The sequence below is a fragment of the Scyliorhinus canicula genome, chromosome 4, assembly GCF_902713615.1.
Source record: "Scyliorhinus canicula chromosome 4, sScyCan1.1, whole genome shotgun sequence".
NCBI lineage: Eukaryota > Metazoa > Chordata > Chondrichthyes > Carcharhiniformes > Scyliorhinidae > Scyliorhinus > Scyliorhinus canicula.
The window spans coordinates 189170429-189192354 of NC_052149.1; the positions used below are offsets into that span (position 1 = coordinate 189170429).

The following is a 21926-nucleotide window of genomic DNA, read 5'->3' on the forward strand; positions in this document are numbered from 1 at the left end:
GAGTGCACCAAATTGAAACTTGATTTATGTTTGCGACAGTGCTGCTTTTCCCCTGCAGTTTGAGTCTGATTGTGGATTTGAGAACAAAGTTGTGTTCTGAAGCACAGTACTTTGGAAAGGTGATGATGGTGTCAGTTTACTCTGTTGAGAGAGCTTACATTGTTGTCAAAATTATTTTAATATCACTGTAAATCAGGTGTTTCAATAGATTTTGTGATGAGTTGCTTGGATCATCCCTGCCTCCATCTCAACCAAAGTTTTTTATGCAGCATTAACAGATCAATCCGATTCCCCTGAATGTCTGTTTGAATTTCAAATGAGACATCCCTGCTTCCTCTGTTCAATGCACTGTTACATACCCCATATCTCTCCACAGTGATTGATCACTCTGTCTTCACCTACAATGTGTTGTGCACCGTGGTGACTCCCTTTGGCTGGTTCCGTCCGCTTCTAGTTCTTTGCAACAGAACCTGTGCATCTCTAGCAGTGGCTTTTCCTTTCTTCCCTATTGCAAATGTTGCAATTGTTATTACTCTCCTTTTCCTTGCTTCTGTCCTATGGAAACATTATGCACTGATTTGGGCCCAGTTTCTACAAGTATGAGTACTCAATTGCTTTTGAATTCTTCCCATTTTAGGGTGCCCGGAATTACATAGTTTTTTTGACTGTAGCCTAACAAAATTATTTGTATAAGTTGCAATATCCTTATTGCTTTTGTTTTCTATGGTGTCTGAACCAGTGCCAATATTCTGATTTTTATTTTTTATGTGGTTGTATCTACTATATTGCAACCTTTTTAATCCTCACACGGTACACCCTCTGCTTTTCTTGGCCTCACTATCCCTTTTCCCCTCCTTCATTTTCCTTTCCCTTCTCACCCCTATTTTGTGAGTCTAAATGAAGATTCTAAAGAGAGAATTGAGGTCGAGGAACATTATAAGTAAAATCTTATAGATAGCTTATTGCTGGGTAAACTCTGCTTAATGCTTACCATAATTCCAGTCTCTCTTACTCCAATGCAGTAATTCTTGTTTAATTGTACGTGTCTTCTGTGGAGTTATGGGTCAAAGCCCATCATCTAACATCTGACGTTTTTCTTATCCAAGTCCCAGTACCATTGTGTCCACTGGACGTCATATATATTATACTTGTACATTTTCTCCGATCCCTGTGCTATAACAATTCAGTAACAGAATGAAAGGTTTACCAAATTAACATACAATTTGTATGTACACTTTTGAGAATGGGTTTCCAATACTAATGTGTAGTTTTGGTTTCAATGGGATTTGGTTGATGTAATACATAAATACATAGAAGATTGGAGCAGAAGGAGGCCTTTTGGCCCTTCGAACCTGCTCCGCTATTCATCACGATCATGGCTGATCATGCAACTCAATAGCCTAATCCTGCTTTCTCCCCATAGCCTTTGATCCCATTCTCCCCAAGTGCTATATCCAGCAGCCTCTTAAATATATTCAGAGTTTTAGCATCAACTACTTCCTGTGGTAATGAATTCTACAGGCTCACCACTCTTTGTGTGAAGAAATGTCTCCTTATCTCCAAAATGGTTTACCCTGAATCCTCAAGACTGTGACCCCTGGTTCTGGACATACCCATCATTGGTAACATCTTCCCTGCATCTACCCTGTCGAGTCCTGTTAGAATGTATAAGTCTCTATGAGATCACCCCTCATTCTTCTGAACTCCAGCGAGAACAATCCCAACCTAGTCAATCTCTCCTCATATGATAGTCCCACCATCCCTGGAATCAGTCTGGTAAACATTTGCTGCACTCCCTCGAGAGCAAGAACATCCTTCCTCAGAGAAGGAGACCAAAACTCCCAAGTGTGGCCTCACCAAGCCCTGCAGCAACACATCCCTGCTTTTATACTCGAGACCTCTTGCAATGAAGACCAACGTACCATCAGAATTCTTTACTGCCTGCTGCACCTGCATGCTTACCTTCATCGAATGGTGCACCAGGACACCCAGGTCCCGCTGCACACTCACCTCTCCCAATTTACAACCATTCAGGTAGTAATCTGCCATCCTCTTTTTGCTTCCAAAGTGAATAACCTCACATTTATCCAAATTCTACTGCTTCTGCCATTGATTTGCCCACTCGCCCAACCTGTCCAGATCTTGCTGTAGGATCCCTGCATCCTCGTCACAATTCACCCTCTCACCAAATTTGGTATCATCTGCAAACTTCGATATGTTATATTTTGTTCCCTCATCCAAATTATTAATATATATTGTGAATAGCTGGGGTCCCAGCACCGATCCCTGTGGTACCCCACTAGTTACTGGCTGCCAATTTGAAAAGGACCCATTAATCCCTACTCTTTGTTTGCTCTTTGCCTGTAATGAGTCCACGGAGGCAGAAGTCCCGTCACCAGAGTTTCCTTTATTTGCAAACCCAACAGCTAAACAACCATGACCATTCAGTCTGCTGTCTTCACCGGGAGTGCAAAGGATCTGACACTCCCTGTTATATACACAGAAAGGGGTTCCCTGATCGGGCCACTAATCAGGGAACTCCTATTCTAATTGGCCAATCTCAAAGGCCTGGCCTAAGTCATTACACTGCCAACCAGTTTTCTATCCACCTCAATACATTTCCCTCAATCCCATGTGTTTCAATTTTGCACAATAATCTCTTATGTGGTACTTTGTCGAACACCTTCTGAAATGTTAGAGAATGAAAGGTTTAGTGAGAGGGAAGAACTGGGGGAGATCGACATTAGTAGAGAAATGGTGCTGGTAAAACTGATGGGTTTGAAGGTGGACAAATCCCCAGGTCTGAGAATCTGCATCCCAGAGTGTTTACGGAGGTGGCTGTGGAAATAGTGGATGCATTGGTGGTCATCTTCCGGGATTCTATAGACTCTGGAGCTGTCCCTGCAGATTGGAGGGTAGCTCATGTCATTCCGATATTCAAAAAGGGAGGTAGAGAGAAAAGAGGGAATTATAGACCAGGAAGCCTAACATCGGTAGTGGGAAAAAATGCTTGAATCCATTATCAAGGACTTTATAGCGGAACATTTAGAAAGCAGTGGCAGGATCAGTCAGAGTCAGCATGGATTTATGAAGGGAAAATCATGCTTGACAAATCTGTTGGAAGTCTTTGAAGAGGTAACCAGTACAGTCGACAAGGGGGACCCAGTCTATGGTATAATGACCTTACAAAATGGACAAAAATCTGTGTGCATGATTTTATACTCCTCTCTTCAAACTATAACCGCAAGTCTTGACTGTTTGAAATTCAGTCAGAGCAGAATTCACATGGCTGCTAAATATTCCTTTTTAACCCCCCCCCCCCCCCCCCCCCCCCCCCCCCCCAAAATCCTTGGTTTTGTGTCTAAGATACTTGAAGCACAAAAGCAGTGGTAATGTTGAGCTTGTACGAGACCCGAGCCAGAAATTTAGCCTCTTGTGTATCATGATAGGAAGAAGTTGAATAGTGGGGAAATCTTAGAGAAGATATACTTGGGTGAGACATTGCAGCTATGCAAAACAACATGAGAAATCTGGGCTTTCATTTTTTATTAGAGTGGAGAAAGTTAAGTGTGACTTGATGGAGGTCTTCAAGATTTTGATGGATTATGGCAAGGTAATGGTGATTTTCTTTCACTTGGTGGGGAAATAGCAACAAAGATATCAATTCATGATGATCTTAAAAGAATTAAAGGGAAGATTAGAAAATGTTTTTTTTTGGTGTGGAGCACGAGTAGACTTTTCTGCCAGAAACTTTGTTGAAACAGTCTAAACCGATTTAGATGGTGTTGTTTGGAAAAGGAATTTTGAAGATATAGACAGCCAGCAGGAAAGGACGATGATTCATGAAGAAATACACTAGAGTTGACTTTCTGTCCCAAAGACCTGTTCTGGGATTTGTTGTTGAATACAGTGCATTTCATCTGCAGTATGAATCCTCGAGGACATCATGCACAGGTGTTAGTGTCTAATGAATGAAAACCCTGCCCTAACACGCTGTATTATCAAACAATTAATTACCATGGTCAATTTTATAGTTTTATTGATGTAAACTGGAGAACAAACAATTTGCACTAGACTGTCCAAAGTATCCTGAACAAATGGAACAAAGTTAGTTTGGTAGCCGTTTGGTGAGGGTAATTGCTTTTGACTAGTGCACTAGTTTTAATCTTTTTTTTGTTCTTGTGAATCTTTTAACAGTTCCTGATCTTTTATGGCTCAGTCACACATCATTTAGCACTTTTACTCAATCATCTTGGGCGTTAGACTTTGTGGAACCAACAAATCTAATTCCTTTACCAATGACCTGGAGTGCTCCAAAGCAGAGTACTTTCCACTCAGTATTTTTCCCTCAGTATCTTCTGACAAGAATATTTTGCTGTAAATAATGGGAGTGCAAAGTCTTCCCTGAGACAAAAGTACCCCAGATCCTCTATGGAGTAATTCCCTATTGAAGTGTAATTTGGAAAGATTATAAGGTGCTCTCAACTTTAATGATTCTGTGCAGGAGAACAATGATTTTCCCTTATCCTGTGTGGAACATGTGTATTTCAGAACACTGTCAATGTAGCCTCTTTAGTCCAAGAACAGATAGTGCAAAATCTTCTGTGTTTTGGCTGCCCAGGAATAGCAGGTGATAGATAATCAGTTTTATTCAGAATCTTGTCAAAAGCAGTTAGTTGGGCTTGTTGGATATACCACCTAAGTATTAAATTGAGAGGTACACCTACTTACATGAATCCTGCTATTTAAAAAAAAAAAAATCCATATTGCCCACCGTATCCTGTAGAATTTCCAAAGGTATTGCCTTTCTTGGCAGTATGTCCTTCCTTTTTTATGCAAACATGGATGGTTGTAGTGAATATCTTGTAGGGTACTGGGGACTCTTTTTTTCTGTGTTGAACAGATGGTTAAGGACTTGTGTATAGTGGGGTAAGAAAGGTGTGTATTAGTAATAGGAAGTGGAAAGGAGTATTTATAAATTGAAAGAGGAGGAGATACAATGGAAGTGAGAGGGTGGGAGAACCAATGATCGAGTTAAAGGAATAGGAAAGGAGGTACAACTCCTAGTATGCAGCTGTTGTAGCATGGCAGGGAAAGGAGCAACCAACACCCAGCATCTACCACCAAAAAGAAAAAAAGAGACAGCATTAAGAGTTAGAAAGGAACAGAAAATGAGAGGAACAACCATGAGAGCAACAGCAACACAAAGACAGCAGAGACAGGTAAGCAAGAAAGCATATTCTTAGACTTAACTGCAACACTATGGGAGATCTGCTAGTATTGATGTTTCTTCCCTTCACTAAAAGCACTGACTTTGCAATGGTAAAGCTCCACAAATACCAGTAGCCTTTTGGTACCTCAGCAGTGTGTGAGCCTAAAACGTGTCAGCAAGCTTTTTGATTTTAGATGCTCTTATAGCTGAGCCTTGTCCTGTTCTCAACAGATGTTGACATTCACGTTTTCCACCTGGATTTACTGGATAGCAATCAGGAATGGGAATCCTGGATGATTTTTCTCTTTCCTCCCCTATTGAGGCCAAATGTAGTATACTTACTGCTGCTTCAGTTGAGATCAGCGAACTCGGTACATCCAGAGAATGGACCTTCAGGTTTGTAAAAGCAGTGCTTTTACTCAGTAGGCTGTTGTGGTGGGGGTAGTGATCATATCCATTTTGGTATTGTTGGTGTGGAGCAGTGCATAACCATCACACAATCATTGATTTACCTTGCTGAGAGTGTGTAGAGTTTATATTTATTTCAGTTATAAGGATTAAAAAGAGCAGCTTCAAGTGTCCTTGAAATTGTTGCTTAAGAATATGTGAAATGTGATGAATGGTCAGAAGGACGAATCGAAGGTTAAATGTAATAATGGGAAATGTACCTTTTTAAACTAAGTTGATGAACACTCTACCCCCTTCTATTTTTGAAGGGGTGGATCCAAATTCTTCTGTATTCTGGTCATAGTGCAAACTAATGTACCATAAGCTTTGTGAGCATCTCCCTCTCTCATTGCCCTTGCCTTCAACATCCTCTGTATGACTGACTGCATTGTCTGGTTGACAATTTTATTTGCTAGCCTTTGATCTTGCTTTCCAGTAAACTAGAACGTCCCTATGCACAGCGATTACATATTCCCCTGGTTTTCATCTAAAATTGCAATATTTTATAAACGGTAAGTGAATGTTCAAACATGGACAGCTATAATATATTGTCTCAACTCCAGTGCAATTTTACAGTTCAAAGAGGAGATGGTGCTGGAAGGAGCAATTGTCACAAACTACTGTTGTCAGTATATAAATATAATTTGCGTTTCAAACTTTCAAATGACCTCAACACTTCTCTGACCAAGTATACAGTGCAGCAAGATTGCAGCATTTTTTGAGACCAGGTCTGCAGTCTTTAATTGAGCTTCCATCATAAAATTTCAATTGGCCAAAATGTTTTGTTCGTGCCATAATTAAGCATGCAGAATATGAATTGCATACTACTTGTATGATATATCATGCAATCTCTGGTTTGTTCAATGTTACAGGGGCATAACATCTTCTAAAGCTCTGTGTATAATTTGTCTAACCTTTGTTGTTTTTGATTGTCATTCCCATTAATTTCCTGGGAGTTTGTCCTGTTCTTTTGAGAAGCAAATTCATTGTTGGAAGAAGGAAGTGCTGACTTGCATTTTAACCTATGATTGTAATCTTTTTCAGGTTGAATCGTTTATTTTGGACCAGGAAGATCTGGATAATCCAATGCTTAAAACAGCATCTGAATTACTGTTATCAAGTGCCGCAGATGGAACAGATCTACGAACAGTGGACCCAGAAACACAAGCTAGATTAGAAGCCTTGCTTGAAGCAGCAGGTATTCTCTTCAGTGTGATTGTAACTTAATTTTTTCCCCCTCCAGAATTATATTTCTGATTGGTCCATTGTGGATTTTCATAATACAAATTATGCATATGTTCCAATGCCTCCCCCACAAACACTTAATTTATCTATTATAGATTGGCTTCCGCCAATATATTTGGTTGAGTGACTTGGATATAGGTCTTTTGAAGAATTAACAATCTAAGTAGGCTCATAAAATATTTTGTTTGATGTTTAAAGATTAAAGAATTTTAATTTAACACCTAATAAAAATCACTTGGATTTGTAAACGGTTTTGGGGAGATCAAGCTGATTGGCAATTTCAGTGGCAGGAAGTTTACATTTGCAAGAACTATATCCTTAAAAATGACAAGTATTTTCCGTACGAAAAATAAATAGCCTGTTAGTTGAGATTGGGGGGATGAAACTCTACCCCTTTAATAGTTTAGCATGTTTCCGTGATGTATACATAATGCTGCATACAAGGCCACATTCTAGTATCACATCATGGATATTTTTTTCTTGTAGGCAGCAGGAAATCTGCTGAGCATCCGGATAAAAAATAAATGTAAATTTATTTGGTTCATTCCACAATTACATCCTGGCAAAATAATGTATTTTAATCTCTAACATAATGCCATCCTTATGTAAATGTTTCATCACTTTGTGCAGAAATTAGACGACAGTAAGCCCTCACTTTACATCGCCCACTTAACGTGGTTTTGTTTTAACATTGTTTGTTTGTCCTATAGGACCTGTTTTTCCATTTGTGTTGCCATTTTGGCTTTTAGGTTATGCCCCCACTGTGCTTCATTCTGGGCTAACCGCTACCATGTTTTGGAGCCAATGCTGCATCACCAGAGGCCGTGAGGAAAGAGTTGGGGGTAGGGAAACGAGCTGTGCTATTTGTGGCTTGTTTGGGTGATTTAAAGTTATCTAATTGAATATGTTTACTATTTCTGTTCTATTCAGCAATTTATTTTATTTTGTAAATTATTCCAGCTAGGAATGCACAGTGTTGCACATGTACGGTACAATATTTTAACTTGTGCATTAGTTTTTCTGAGGAAGGAATGCCCAAAGGAGCCCAACTCCAGCTTTAGCATTGTTTCCCAGGGGACCCATAATTCACATGAAGTTGTTACATTTAACGTCAGGATTTTCAGGAACGAAACCACAACTTTAAGTGAGGACTTACTGCATTGACTTTGTTTTACGTTTTTTCCCTATTCAATTCAGTGCCAAACTGCATGAAGTCGAAAGTATTTTTTCACTTGACTGCATATAGGGTGTGATATCCTAGCTGTTTTCTCTTATTTATGTCCCTTTTGTCTTGAGAGATCATGAGGTTTATTTAAGAGTCATGTTATAAACGCATTACTTTGTCACAAGCTGATTTTTGGGAACCAACTTTTGTTTAGGGATTAGTTGATTTTTAAAAAACAAATTATGACAACTAAACAGGCAATAGTGAACCCATCAGTAAGGTCACTATGTAGTAATTTTCCCAGAATATATAATCATAAAGTGATTACAACATAGGAGATCTTTTGGCTCATTGTGGCTACACCTGCTTTCTGCAAGGATGACTGAAAAAATTTATTGTATTCTGAAACCAATAGTTTAAAAGTTCCAGAGTTTCATGCAGTAAAAACAGGAAATTACTGATTAGACTTGTATTAATCAATTGCCAGAATTTTAAATGGACCAACCTGTTCCCAAACCACTGTACAAGAAATGGCAACAGTCCGCTTGGTCCTTCAAGCCTGCTAGCGTGGAAAACTCCAAAGACCTACTTTTGAGTGAAAACATTTCTCTTGAATTTCAGTCTAATATCGCCCTTGATTTGAGACCCAAGTTTTAGACTACAGCCAAGGGATACAAATTGCCAACATCTAGGCTCTTCAGAATTTTAATTTTAAATGTGATTACCTTTCGTTCTCCTGAGTTCTTCTATAGGCCTGGTGTATTCAATCTTTCCACATGGGGCATTCCTTTCATCCCAAGAATCAGTCTAGTAAATCTTTGCGCTCTGTCCAAGGCAAGTATATTCTTCTGAAGAGGCTTGACAGGATAGACTTTGATAGGTTTGTTTTCTCTGACTGGAGAATCTAGAACAAGGAGCATAGTCTCAGGATAAGGTGCCAATCATTTGGGACTGAGATTAAAAGTTTCTTCATACAAAAAGGTTTGTGATTCTTTGAAATTCTCTGCATCAGAAAGCTTACGGATACTTAGTTATGAAGTACATTCAAGACTGACTGATTTTTGATCTGTCGGATTCAAGAAATATGGAGTGGGTGGTAAGGTGAGATTGAGGAGAAAATCCACCATGATCATATTGGATAGTGGGCTTGGGTAAAGAGCCAAGTTGTTAACAACGCTCCAAATGCGACATCACCAAGGCTCTGTACAATTGCTTTAAACCTTAGACTCCATAAAATCCCTACAGTGCAGAAGGAGGCCATTTGGCCCATGAGTATGCACTGACCCTCTCTCTGAAAGAGCACCCTACCTAGGCCCACTCCCCCACCCTACCCCTATAACCCCACCTTACCTGCACATCTCTAGACTGTGGGAGGAAATTGGACCACCCAGAGGAAACCCATGTGGACAAGGGGAGAACATGCTAAATCTACACAAGTCACCCAAGGCTGGAATTGAACCCGGGTCTCTGGTGCCATGTGACTACTTTCTTATGCTGCCTCTTTCTTCTGTATCAATCCCCAAATTCATGGACTTCAAAATTCTTGACTGTTGAGGCTTTGGCACTCCACTCACTACAACGTTTCTTCAGCTACTGATTTACTCAATTGAATCTTCACGTCCACCTTCGGTAGCCTCGTTCCCATTAAAATAATATTCTCTCACCTGAACTCTTCCCTCTGCAATGACGCTCATCACTGCTCCATTGAGCCATATCTGGCAGCACCACTGAAGGCACTGTCAGGTCCTGCTGTTGTCTGTTTAAAACTACTCGCTATTCCAAGATTATCATAACCACCCCACCCCTAGCTTCTTTTCCCTACTGCAAATATTCATCAAAAAAAACCCTCTCCCCTGTCCTGCCCACCCTCGCTTCGCAATGAGGAGGAGCTCTGTGACTTCTTTGGATTGTCTCAATCTTCGTGCCAACCAGTTGTCTCTGCTGCATCACTCCCTTCCACGAGCCTATCTTGCAAAACTTTATTTTAATGCTTCCTCATGCCCTAGTGCAAAATTTGTATCTTTCTCTTTCTCTGTCTCCCCATATGCTCTCCCTAAGATCTCTTGCCCATGCAACCTAATTCCTGTTCCCTCAGTCTTAATCCCACTAATGTGTTGATCACCCAACTTCTCCTGGTCCTTATGTCAATATATTAAACAGTTCTCTCTCTTCAGGTTTTGTGCCTCTTTCAAATATTATCACCCCTCTCCATTAAAAAAAACAACTCTTGACCTCACTGTCCTTGCAAATTATTATCCCATCTCCAACCTTCCTTTCCTTTTCAAGATACACAACAGTGTTGTGGTTTTCCAAGTCCATTCCCATCTTTCCTGGACCTCCATATCTAAATAGGATGGCACAGTTGGTTCACAGCTCCACGGTCCCAGGTTCGATTCCCAGCTTGGGTCACTGTGCAGAGTCTGCACGTTCTTGCTGTGTCTGCGTGGGTTTCCTCTGGTTTCCAACCACAGTCCAACGATGTGCACGTTAGGTGGATTGGCCATGCTAAATTGCCCTTGGGTTAGGTGGAGTTATTGGGTTACGGGGATTGGATGGAGGTGTGGGCTTAAGTGGCTGCTCTTCCCAAGAGCTGGTGCAGTCTTGATGTGCCGAATGGCCACCTTCTGCACTGTAAATTCAATGATAAATCCCTCTAATCAGATTTCTGCCATGTTGCAGTACCGAAACAACTCTTAGGATATCATTTGTGACTTTACTATGTGACAAAGATGAACGTACCCACCTCATCATCTATGTCTGCAGCCTGTGACATGGTCACCCATACAATCCTCCTCCGTGCTTCCCTGTTATCCAGCTAGGTGGGATTTCTCTGACCTGGTTCCATTCATATCTATCTAATTGTAGCTAGAAAATCACAATTGCTTCGTCATTGGTGGTCATACCGTCAGTTGTCTAATCCCAAGCTCCGGAATACCCTCCCTATGCCTCTTGTCCTCATTTTCATCCTTTACGATGCTCCTGTCTCATACCATCTGTCCGAATACTTCCTCATGTGACTTGCTGTCATGCTTTATTTTATAATGCTTCTTTGAACTGCCTTGGGATGTTTTGTTGTGTCAAAGGCACTATAGAAATATATGTTGTGTTGTACTTAAATCCATTTTTACCATCCATTTTAAATAATACAAAAGCATAAATACTGTGGATGCTGGAAAACTGAAATAGAAACAAAAGCTGGAAAAACTGAGCAGATCAGACAACATCTGTGGCGAGAAACTGCTAACGTTTCAGATCGGTGAAATGTCAACAGAACTGAAGATTTAAAAAAAAAAAATAAGAGTTCTTAAACCAATGGAAGGAAGAGGGCAGGTAGAATAAAGAAGAAAATCTGTGATCGGATGGAGACCAGGGGAGATTAAATAACACAAGATTTGAAAATGCAACAACAGTGGTAATGGATATGGTGAAGAGGCACAAAGGTTGTGTCCAAAAGAGTTAACAATTGCTCCGCAAAAGAACATCTGAATGCTACAAGGAGAGATAAAGAAAGAAAGGAGGCGAAAACCAATCCAGCAAAGTAATAAAATAGAACAAGATGGAGGCAGAGGTCCTGTTGCACACAACGTTTAGTCCAGAGGCTGTAGAGTGGCAAGTTGAAAGACGAGATATGGCAACACCTGCACTTTCACCTCCTCTCTTCTCATTGTCCAAGGCCCCAAACACTCCCAAAGTGAAATTGCTTGTATGCTATACTCGCTGGTCATGATGTGGTTTCCTTTGCACTGGGGAGACCAAGCGCAGACTGGGTAACCACTTTTGAGGAACACCTCCAATCAGTTCGCGAGCACAGTCCTGCAGCTTCTGGTTGCTTGTCATTTTAATTCTCCACCTTGTTCCCATTCTGGCTTTTCTGTCCATGGCCTGCTATAGTGTTCCACTGAAGCTCGGCGCAAGCTCTAGGAACAGCGCCTTATCTTTCCAATCCACAGTCCATGCTAACAAGTTACTCCTAATCCCAAGAGTCACTATTTTGTTCATCCATGTCTTGTGTTGAACCTTATTGAATGTTTTTTGAAAATCCAAGTAAACTGCATCTATTGGTTTTGTTATCCACGCTACTATTTATATCCTCAAAAAGAAAATTTGACCGATTTTATTGAACCTGGCTTCTCTTCCATTAATCTGCATTGATGCTGCTTTTCATCAAATGATTTTCTAAGATCCCTGTTTCTAATGGTAGATTATAGTATTTTGCCTAATGCTAATGTCAGATTAACTGACCTGTAGTTTCCCATTTTATCTTTTCCAACTTTCTTATGGGATAATATTTCTATTTTCCAAACAGTGAAATCTTTTCCAGAATCTAAGGCATTCCAAAAGATCAAAATCTATGCATCCATCATCTCTAATTGCTTTTTAAAAAACACTAGAATACAGACTATTGGTCAAGAGCAGGGTGGGAACCCTTAGTGACCTCCCAAGGACATTGGGGAACCCACCAGCATTCTCATAATGTTGACGTCCCTTTTATTGCCACAAGATGAATGATGAATGCGAACACAGAAATTAAATGTAAACAAGTTTTTTTTTCCAATGCATATAATAGGAATTACAAAGAGACATTTGTCAGCTATATGACCCTCTCGGATTAACCCCTGGCCAAACCACCTTCCCATGGTCCCTTAACATTAACCACTGGAATAGTACCCACTTCAGGGTGGGTAATCTCTCACTCACTCCCCCAACAAGCAGCTCTGCAGCATTCGTCAAGTGTCTGTCTTGAGAGTGACCACCTGGGAGGCTCTCACTAGGCACCAGTTTGGGAACCCCTGTTCAAAATGATTTATCAATTTTTGGTCCCATTAATTACTCCAGTTCTATTTTTAACCAATAATACTTTTGAGTTCCATATTTTGATGAGACCTTTGGATTGCTACTATTTCTGCCATGTTTTTTGTTCTACATGAAGACCAATATAAAATTATTGTTTAATGCCTCTGCCATTTCTTTGTTCCCCATTATAATTTTACCTGTCTCTGCCTGTGAACGACCCATCCTTAAGTTTGCTAATCCCATCCCTTTTACATATGTAGGGCAGCACGGTAGCACAAGTGGATAGCACTGTGGCTTCACAGCGCATGGGTCTCAGGTTCGATTCCCCACTGGGTCACTGTCTGTGCGGAGTCTGCACGCTCTCCCCGTGTCTGCGGGGTTTCCTCCGGGTGCTCTGGTTTTCTCCCACAGTCCAAAGATATGCAGGTTAGGTGGGTTGGTCTTGATAAATTGCCCTTAGTGACTGGGTTACGGGGATAGGGTGGAAGTGAGGGCTTAAGTGGGACGGTGCAGACTCGATGGGCCGAATGTCCTCCTTCTGCACTGTACGTTCTATGTGATACCTGTAGAACATTTACAAAAATAAAATGCTGCCGACACTGCCAATCTGATAAAAAAACAGAAAATGCTGGGAAAATGTAGCAGGTCAAACTGTGTCTATGGAGAGAGAAAGAGTTAATTATTCCGGTTTATGACCGTTGATCACTATTGGGAAAAGTTCAAAATGCTGTTTTAAATAAGTGAAATGGGGAGGGGGGGGGAGCTGTTGAGAGAGGTTGTGAAAAGAACAAGGGGAAAAAGGTCCGCTCAAATGTAAAATAGGGGAAATTAAATGACAAAAGTACAGGTGATTCAGAGCCATAGGGAGTGGTAACGGACCAAGTTATTTTTTTTTTTAAGGAAAAAGGAACGATGTGTGCTGAAGAAGTGGGGCATTTTTTATATATTCGTTCATATTATGTGGGCAAATCTGATTAGGCCAGCATTCATATTTATCATCTAGAATTGCCCTTGAGATGTGCTGCCTTCTTTAAATGCTGCAGTCAGTGTTGTTGAAGCACCCATAATGTTGTTAGGAAGGGAGTTCCAGGATTTTGACCCACTGACTGAAGGAATGGCAAAAATGTTCATCAGGATGGTGTGGTTTGGAGGGGTACTTGAAAGTGGTGGTGTTCCTATGCACCTGTTGCCCTTGTCCATCTTGCAGGTTTGAAAGGTGCTGTTGAAGGATCCTGGGTGAATTGCTGCAGTGTATCTTGTAGATGGTACACACTGCTGCCTCTGTGTGGCAGGAATAGTAATGTTCATTTGGTGGATGGGATGCCAGTCAGGCAGGCTGCTTTGTCCTGTTTGGTGGTGAGAGTTTTGTGCGTGTTGCTGGAACTGCAGTTATCCAGGCATGTGGAGAGTATTTCATTGCAGTCCTGACTTGTGTTGTGTAGATGGTGGATAAGCTATAGAGAGTCAGGAGGTGTCGATCTCCACAGAGTTTCCAGTCTCTGACTACAATATTTATATGACTGATTCAGTTCAGTTTCTGGTCAATGGTAACCCCATAGGATGTAAATGAGATTTTAGTGATGTAATGACATTGAATGTCAGTGGAGATGGCTGGATTCTCTCTTGTTGGAGATGGTCGTTGTCTGGCACATGTGTGGCACAATGTTACTTGCCACTTGTGTCCAGATCGTATTGCATGTGGACATGAACTGCTTCAGTACCTGAGGAGTTGGGGATTGTGATAAACATGTGCAATTATCCATGGACATTCCCACTTATGACTGTATGATAGAGAGAAGGTCATTGACCGAACAACTGAAGATGGTTAAGTCTAGGACACTATCCTGAGGAACTGATGGAAGCACTGTCCTGGACTAAGATGCTGACCTCCAACAAACACAACCATCTTTCTTTGTGCTAGGTATGTCTTCAATTGTTGGGGAGCTTTCCCCTTGATTCCAGTTGACTTCAGCTTTGTTAGTGTCTCTTGATGCCGCTCTCAGTCGAATTCTACCTCGAAGTCAATAGCAGTTGCTTTCACCTCATTTCTAGAGTTCAGCTCTTTTGTCTGTCTTTTCACCAAGGTTGCCAAAAGGTCAGGAGCTGAGTGACCCCGGCAGAATCCAAACTGAGTGACAGTGAGCAGGTTATTACTGAGTAAGTGCAGCTTTATTCGACTGTTGATGATGTTTTTGAGAGCAGAATAATGGGGTGGTTATCCGCTCGGTTGGATTTGTCCTGCAGGCCATATTTGGGCAATATGTCCGGTAGATGCCAGTGTTCTAGCTATAGTGCAACAGGTTGGCTAGGGTTGTGATTAGTCTGGAGCACAGGTCTTCAGGACTATTGCCAGAATATTGTCAGGGCCTATAGATTTTGTCATATCCACTGCATTCAGCAGTTTGTTTTAATCATGTGGAGTGAATCAAAATGGTTGAAGACTGACATCTGTAACGTTGGAGACATCAGGAGGAGGCTGAGATGGACTATCCACTCGGCACTTCTGGTTGAAGATGGTTGAAAATGCTTCGACCTCGTCTTTCACAGATGTGCTTGGCTCCTTCATTATTGAGGATGGAGATATTTGTGGGACTTCCTCTAGTTGGCTATTTAATTGTTCACCACCATTCACAGCTAGATGTGACAAGACCACAGAGCTTGGATATATCTATTGGTTGTGGAATCATTAGCTCTGTCAAATGCATTTTGTTTCTGCTATTCATTAATCTAATAGTTCTGTGTTGTAGCTTCACCAGATTGATGCCTCAGTTTTAGGCATGTTTGCTGCAGATTCTGGCATGCTGTCTTGCACTCTTCATTGAACCTGACTTGATCCCCTGGCTTGGTGGTAATGACCAGAGTGGTGGATATGTTAGACCATGAGGTTGCAGGTTGTGTTTGCATACAGTTTTGCTGCTGGTGATGGCCCACGGCTCCTCATGGTTGCCCAGTTTTGAGTTGCTTGTTCTGTTCGAAGTGTATCCCATTTAGCACTGTGTTAGTGCCACACAGCAGGATGGAGGATATCCTCAATGTGAAGACAGGATTTTGTCTCCAAAAGGACTATGCAATGTTCACTCCTTCTGATATCTGTCATGGACAGATGCACCTGCGACAGGTAGATTTGTGAGGATGGGGTCAGATATGTTTTTCCTCTTGGTTCCCTCACCATCCGCTGAAGACCTAGTCTAGCAGTTGTGTCCTTTAAGACTCTGCTTGCTTAGTCAGTAGTGATCTACCGAGCCACTCTTGGTGATGGACATTGAAGTGTTCACCCCCCCCCCCCTCTCTCTTTCTCTCCCCCCCCCCCCCCCCCCCCCCCCCCCCCCCCCCCCCCCCAAAGAATACATTCTATGCCCTTACCATCCCCTGTGCTTCTTCCAGGTAGTGTGTAAATGTATTGATTCATCAGCTAAGGGGTGACATTAGGTGGTAATCGGGAGGTTTCTGTACCTATTTCTGACCTGTTGGGGTGCCAGAGTCGATGTTGAGAACTCCCAGGGCAACTGTCACCTGACAGTGTACCACTGTGCTGTCACCTCAGTTGGATCAAAACTGTTGGTGGGACTGGACATATGTAGGGATGGTGATAGTGCTGTCTGGGACAGAGTCACACTCACGGAATCATACCTTACAGGTTGTTGCTTGATTAATCTGTGGGACAATGCTCCCGATTTTTGCACAAGCCCCCAAATGCTAGTTTGAAAGACTTTGCAGTTTTGGCAGGGCTCAGTGTACCGTTTGTCGTATCCGGTTCCTCGGTCGATGCCAGGTGGTCTGTCTGATTTTATTCATTTATACTTTGTAGCAGTTTGATAAATTGAGTAGCACGTTGTTGCATATCTGGAATCACATGTCGGTCAGACCAGGTAAGGACGGCAGATATCCTCCCCGAAAGGACATTAGTGAACCAGATGTTTTTTTTTAAATGGCGAGCAACAGCGTTTCATGCTGAACCTTACACTAGCTTTTAATTCCAGATTTATTGATTGAATTTAACTTCCACCAGTTGCTGTGGTAGAATTTGAACCCTTAACCCCATTATTATCCTGCTGCAATGTTAGAACATAGAACCCTATCCCCGGAACCCAATAACGGGCCTGATTAGCCCAATGACATTACCACTATGCCACTACCTCCACAGAGAATAGTGGAATGATGAGCAACTGCCTTCCAAAAGCAAAATTGAAGGCAAAACCTGCAAAGAAATGGGAAATAAAATATGGTCAGAGATCACTCTGCCGGTGGTAAAGTGCCCAAACTAAAGGTGTGGAACTATTTCTCGACCTTGTGTTAAACTTCATTGGAATATTGTAGGAGACAAGAGTGGTCAGGCTAAGAATAAGATGGAGATTAAAATGTAGGGCGACCAGAAGTTTGCTGACTGAATGGAAGTGTTCTACAAGCGCATGGTCTCCAATGAACAGCAGATCACAGTTTTTGCAATCTATCTTTATGTCCCTTTTTAGTTTATATTCATACTCTCTTTTCTTGTCCTTTTATCAATTTCTTATCAATCCTCTGGCTTGCTACCCTTTTTTAAGCATTAAAAGCTGCTTTGTTTAATCTAATATCTTCAATTACTTTTGTTAGCCATGTTTTGACATAAGATCATGAGTTGGAGCAAGAATGGACCATTCTGTCCCTCGCACCTGCTCTGCCATTCAGTGAGAACATTGAGGCAGGCTTGAGGGACCAAGTGGCCTATTGCTCCGAATTAGTATGTTCGTATGGCTGATATGATTGTTAACTCTGTTTTCCTGCCAACCTCTCTTCTCTTTTCCACCCCCCATCCCCCATAACCTTTAACTTCCTTGTTAATCAAAAATATGTCTAACTCAGCCTTGAATATATTCAATGTCTGACCTTTATTGCTCTCTGGGGAAGAGAATTGCAAAAAATAATGACCCTTTGAAAGTAGAAATTCCTCCTCCTCATTGTCTAAAATGGGAGAGACCTTATTTTTAAACTCTGCCCCATAGTTCTAGACTCTCCCAGGAGGGGAATTGTCTACTCATGGACCCTGTTAAGACCCCATGAAACCTTATGTTTCAATAAGATCATTTCTCATTCTTGTTTACTCCATTGAATATGAGACTACTTTCCCATGAAGTTTGAATTTTTAAGGGAATATGTATTTTTGCGAATCAATTAATCTACATCTGTCAAATTGCTCCTCATACCCAAGTAGATGATTTGCTCAGAATTAAGACTCCTGTTTTGGATTTGACTAAATCATACTCAAAAACTCAATGTTCACCATATTATGATCACTATTTCTTAGAGGCCTTTACCAGTAAATGCATTCACCCTTTCTCTTTGCATATTATTAGATCTAAATGGCATGTTGCCAATCACTATTTCCTCAACATGCTATTTTCGGAAACTTTTGTATGGATTCCATGAATTCTTTCTCTGTACTAATACTGCAAATTTGACATACCCACTTTTTAATGAAAATTGAAGTGCCTCAACATTCCAGGTACTGATTATTAATCAGTGGTGTTTTCCATTCTATTTGTTATATTCACCTTGTGGAGCAATAAGGAACATTTCTACTGATCACGTTTAAGTCATAACATAATTTAGTGAAGTATTTTCTGTGTTAGAATAAAGTATGAAATTACCAGCTATGTTTTCTACGTACTTCAGGACAATCCATTCCTTTTTTGTGCAAGGAGTGAACATTTTACAATTGGATCAATATACACCATTTTCAATATACACCAATTGTCCCACGCAAACTACCTTCCTTCGACTTGGTTTCTGTTTATGAAATGGAATAATTATAGATCTATGTTTTTTTCCATGTTGCTGCTGCCTTTCAAAATAATTGAATGGTGATGCCAGATGAAAAATTTCTCATGACTTTTGTGTGGCATAAAACTTTGAAGAGACTATCTGGTCATTTTTATTTTTAGATGGTTATTAATGTGACATCTGACATTTAGGTGCATATTGTGGCTCTAAGTGACCAACATCTAAAATGAAACTTGGGGTAGCAATCCAATTCAATCTCTGGTTGTCACTTGGAAAATGCCGAAATAGATGACACAGACAACCAGTCAAGCAATGCAAGAGGAAACATTGGTTCTGTCCATTTGACAATAATCCTATATATTTAGGAGAAAACAGTTTTTGAAAAAAAATCTGTTTCAAATTATCACACGATAAGTTAGTTTATTGTTGCATAATACGGTTGCTTGGCCATGGTGTTTGGGAATGGAATTTCCCTATTTAGTTCAGTGGAATGGGTGTGACCTGTGCTGATGTGAGTTGTGACCCTGTAACATGTGACTGATTTACACCTTTATTGAAAAAAAAATGACTTCCAGCAGTATTGGGGAATGAAGAACCAAGTGACTGGTGGGTTGTAGTAAACGTTAGCGGTAGTAGTAAATGGTAAGTTGCTGTCTTAACTTTGAGGCTCTTCAGATTCTCAGTTACATCCTTTTAAGGCATTATTTTCATCTGATGCAACTAACAGTAACTCCACATCAAGCTATTAAATGCCTTCACAAATAAATGATGGCAGCAATTAAAAAAAATATTAAAAGCATTATTTTACATTAAAAGCATCCACATTGTTTGGTCTAAAGATCTGGTTTGATCATTTGGATAACCTAGCTCTAAGGAATATGTGATGGGAAGATATATAATGGTAGTTTATGTACTGTGCCCACCTACAGAATTGATATTTCTGCTCAACAAAAGATTCCAATCGCTTTGATTATGCTGTGAAGGCCTCGTAAATACTTTTATTGACAAGAGTCAATTCTGCATTGCCAAATGGTAATCTATTCAAACTTTTTTGGATTTGTCTGACTTTGTGCCTTTCACATCATTCGTAAAAATATAATTTTGTACTTAAGTGGCTTAAAAACAGGTGTAAGTGGCAGGGGTAGTATTTTTTAGTATGACTCTTTGAAAACGTGTTTCCCTGAGAAAGGGATGGTGAACTACCTTCTTGAACTGCTCCAATCTGTAGAATGATGGTTCTTCTGCAGTATGCTTCTTGGGTGAAATTGGTCCAGGATCAATAAAGGAATGGCGATATAAAGCCAATTCGGCTTTGTGGGACAAGGGGGCTCTGATGTTAGAGCTGATAGTGATCCCAAAACATAGAAAGTAGAAGCAGGAGGAGGCCATTTGGCCCTTTGGGACTGCTCTGCCATTCGTTATGATCATGGCTGATCATCAAGTTCAATACTCTGATCCCACTTTGCCCCCATATCCCTTGCTCCCTTTAGCCCCAAGAGCAATATCTAAATTCTTCTTGAAATTACACAATGTTTTGGCCTCGACTACTTTCTGTGGTAGCGAATTCCACAGATTCACCACTGTCTGGGTGAAGAAATTTCTCCTCGGTCCTAAAAGGTTTACTCCTTATCCTCAAACTGTGACCCCAAGCTCTGGAGTCCCCCACCATCAGGAACATTCTTTCTGAATCTACCCTGTCTAATCTTGTTAGAATTTTGTAAGTTTCTATGAGGTCCTCTCTCACTCTTCCAAACTCCAATGGATATAATCCTAACCGACTTAGTGTCTCCTCATATGATTGTCCTGCCATCCCAGTAATGAGCCTAGTAAACCTTCGCTGCACTCCCTCCATAGCAAGAATATTCTTCCTCAGATAAGGACACCAAAACTCCACACAATACTCCAGGTGTGGCCTCATAATGCCCTATACAATTGCAGTAACATATCTCACTATGAAGGCCAACATACCATTTGCCTTCTTTATGCCTGCTGTACCTAATAAAAATAAAATAAATAATTTTTATTGTCACAAGCAGGCTTACATTAACACTGCAATGAAGTTACTGTGAAAAGCCCCTAGTCGCCACATTCTGGCGCCTGTTCGGGTACACGGAGAATTCCGAATTCTCAGCCGGTGCGGGAATTGAATCTGCTCTGCTGGCCTTGTTCTGCATCACAAACCAGCTCTCTAGCCCACTGAGCTATTTATGTGCCCACTCACTCAGCCTGTCAAAAATCCTGCTGAAGCATCTCTGCATCCTCCTCACAGCTCATCCTCTCACCCAGCTTCATCTGAAAATTTGGAGATAATACATTTAGTTCCCTCTTCCAAATCATTAATATATAACGTGAACAGTTGGGGTCTGGGCACAAATCCCTGCGGTACCCCACTAGTCATGCCTGCCAATCAGAAAAAGACCCATTTATTCCAACTTTTTGCTTCCTGTCTGCTAACCAGCTTTTTATCCATCTTGAGACACTACCCGTAATCCCATGCGCTTTAACGTTACATATTAATCTGCTATGTGAGACCTTGTTGAAAGCCTTTTGAAAGTCGAAATAAATCACATCCACTGGTTCTCCCTGATTAACTCCACTAGATACATCTTCAAAGAATTCTAGTAGATTTGACAAGTATGATTTTTCTTTTGTAAATCCATGCTGACTTTGCCTGATCACATCACTGTTTTCCCAATGCTGTACGATGAAATCCTTAAATTTAAAAACAAATTAATTTAGAGTACCTAATTAATTTTTTCTAATTAAGGGACAATTTAGCATGGCCAGTCCACCTACTCTGCACATATTTTGGATTGTGGGGGCAAAACCCACGCAAACACGGGGAGAATGTGCAAACTCCACAGCCGGGATTGAACCTGGGACCTCGGCGCCGTGAGGCAGCAATGCTAACCACTGCGCCACCATGTTGCCCGTGAAATCCTTGATAATGGACTCCAGTAACTTCCCTACTACCAACGTTAGGCTCACTGGTTTCTTGTTCCCTGTTCTTTCTCTCCCTCAATTTTTGAATAGCAGGGTTACGTTCGCTACCTGTCAATCTGTAGGAACCATTCCGGAGTCCACAGAATTTTGGAAAATGGCCATCGATGAATCTACTATTTCTAAGGCCACTTCCTTAAGTATTCTGGGATGAAGATTATAAAGCCCTGGAGATTTGTTGGCCTTCATCCAATTAATTTCCCCCAAAACATTTCTTTACTAATACTAATTTCCTTCAGCTCCTCACTAAAACTTGTGCTTCTCAGAACTTCTGGTACATTATTCGTGTCTTCCTTTGTGAAG

The 21926-nt window shown here is 41.0% G+C and overlaps 1 protein-coding gene across 16 annotated transcripts in view; it reads left to right on the forward strand.

Annotated features, from left to right (window-relative positions):
• ankhd1 (ankyrin repeat and KH domain containing 1) overlaps positions 1-21926 on the forward strand; it is a 249829-nt gene that overhangs the window by 30381 nt on the left and 197522 nt on the right. For 15 of the 16 annotated variants that reach the window (XM_038795714.1, XM_038795716.1, XM_038795719.1 and 12 more), the window contains exon 2: positions 6704-6857. In XM_038795714.1, the coding sequence (XP_038651642.1) occupies positions 6704-6857 (154 nt within the window). Of the gene's footprint in view, positions 1-5463; positions 5609-6703; positions 6858-21926 lie in introns of those variants that run through there. The other variant, XM_038795724.1, reaches the window with a different exon arrangement.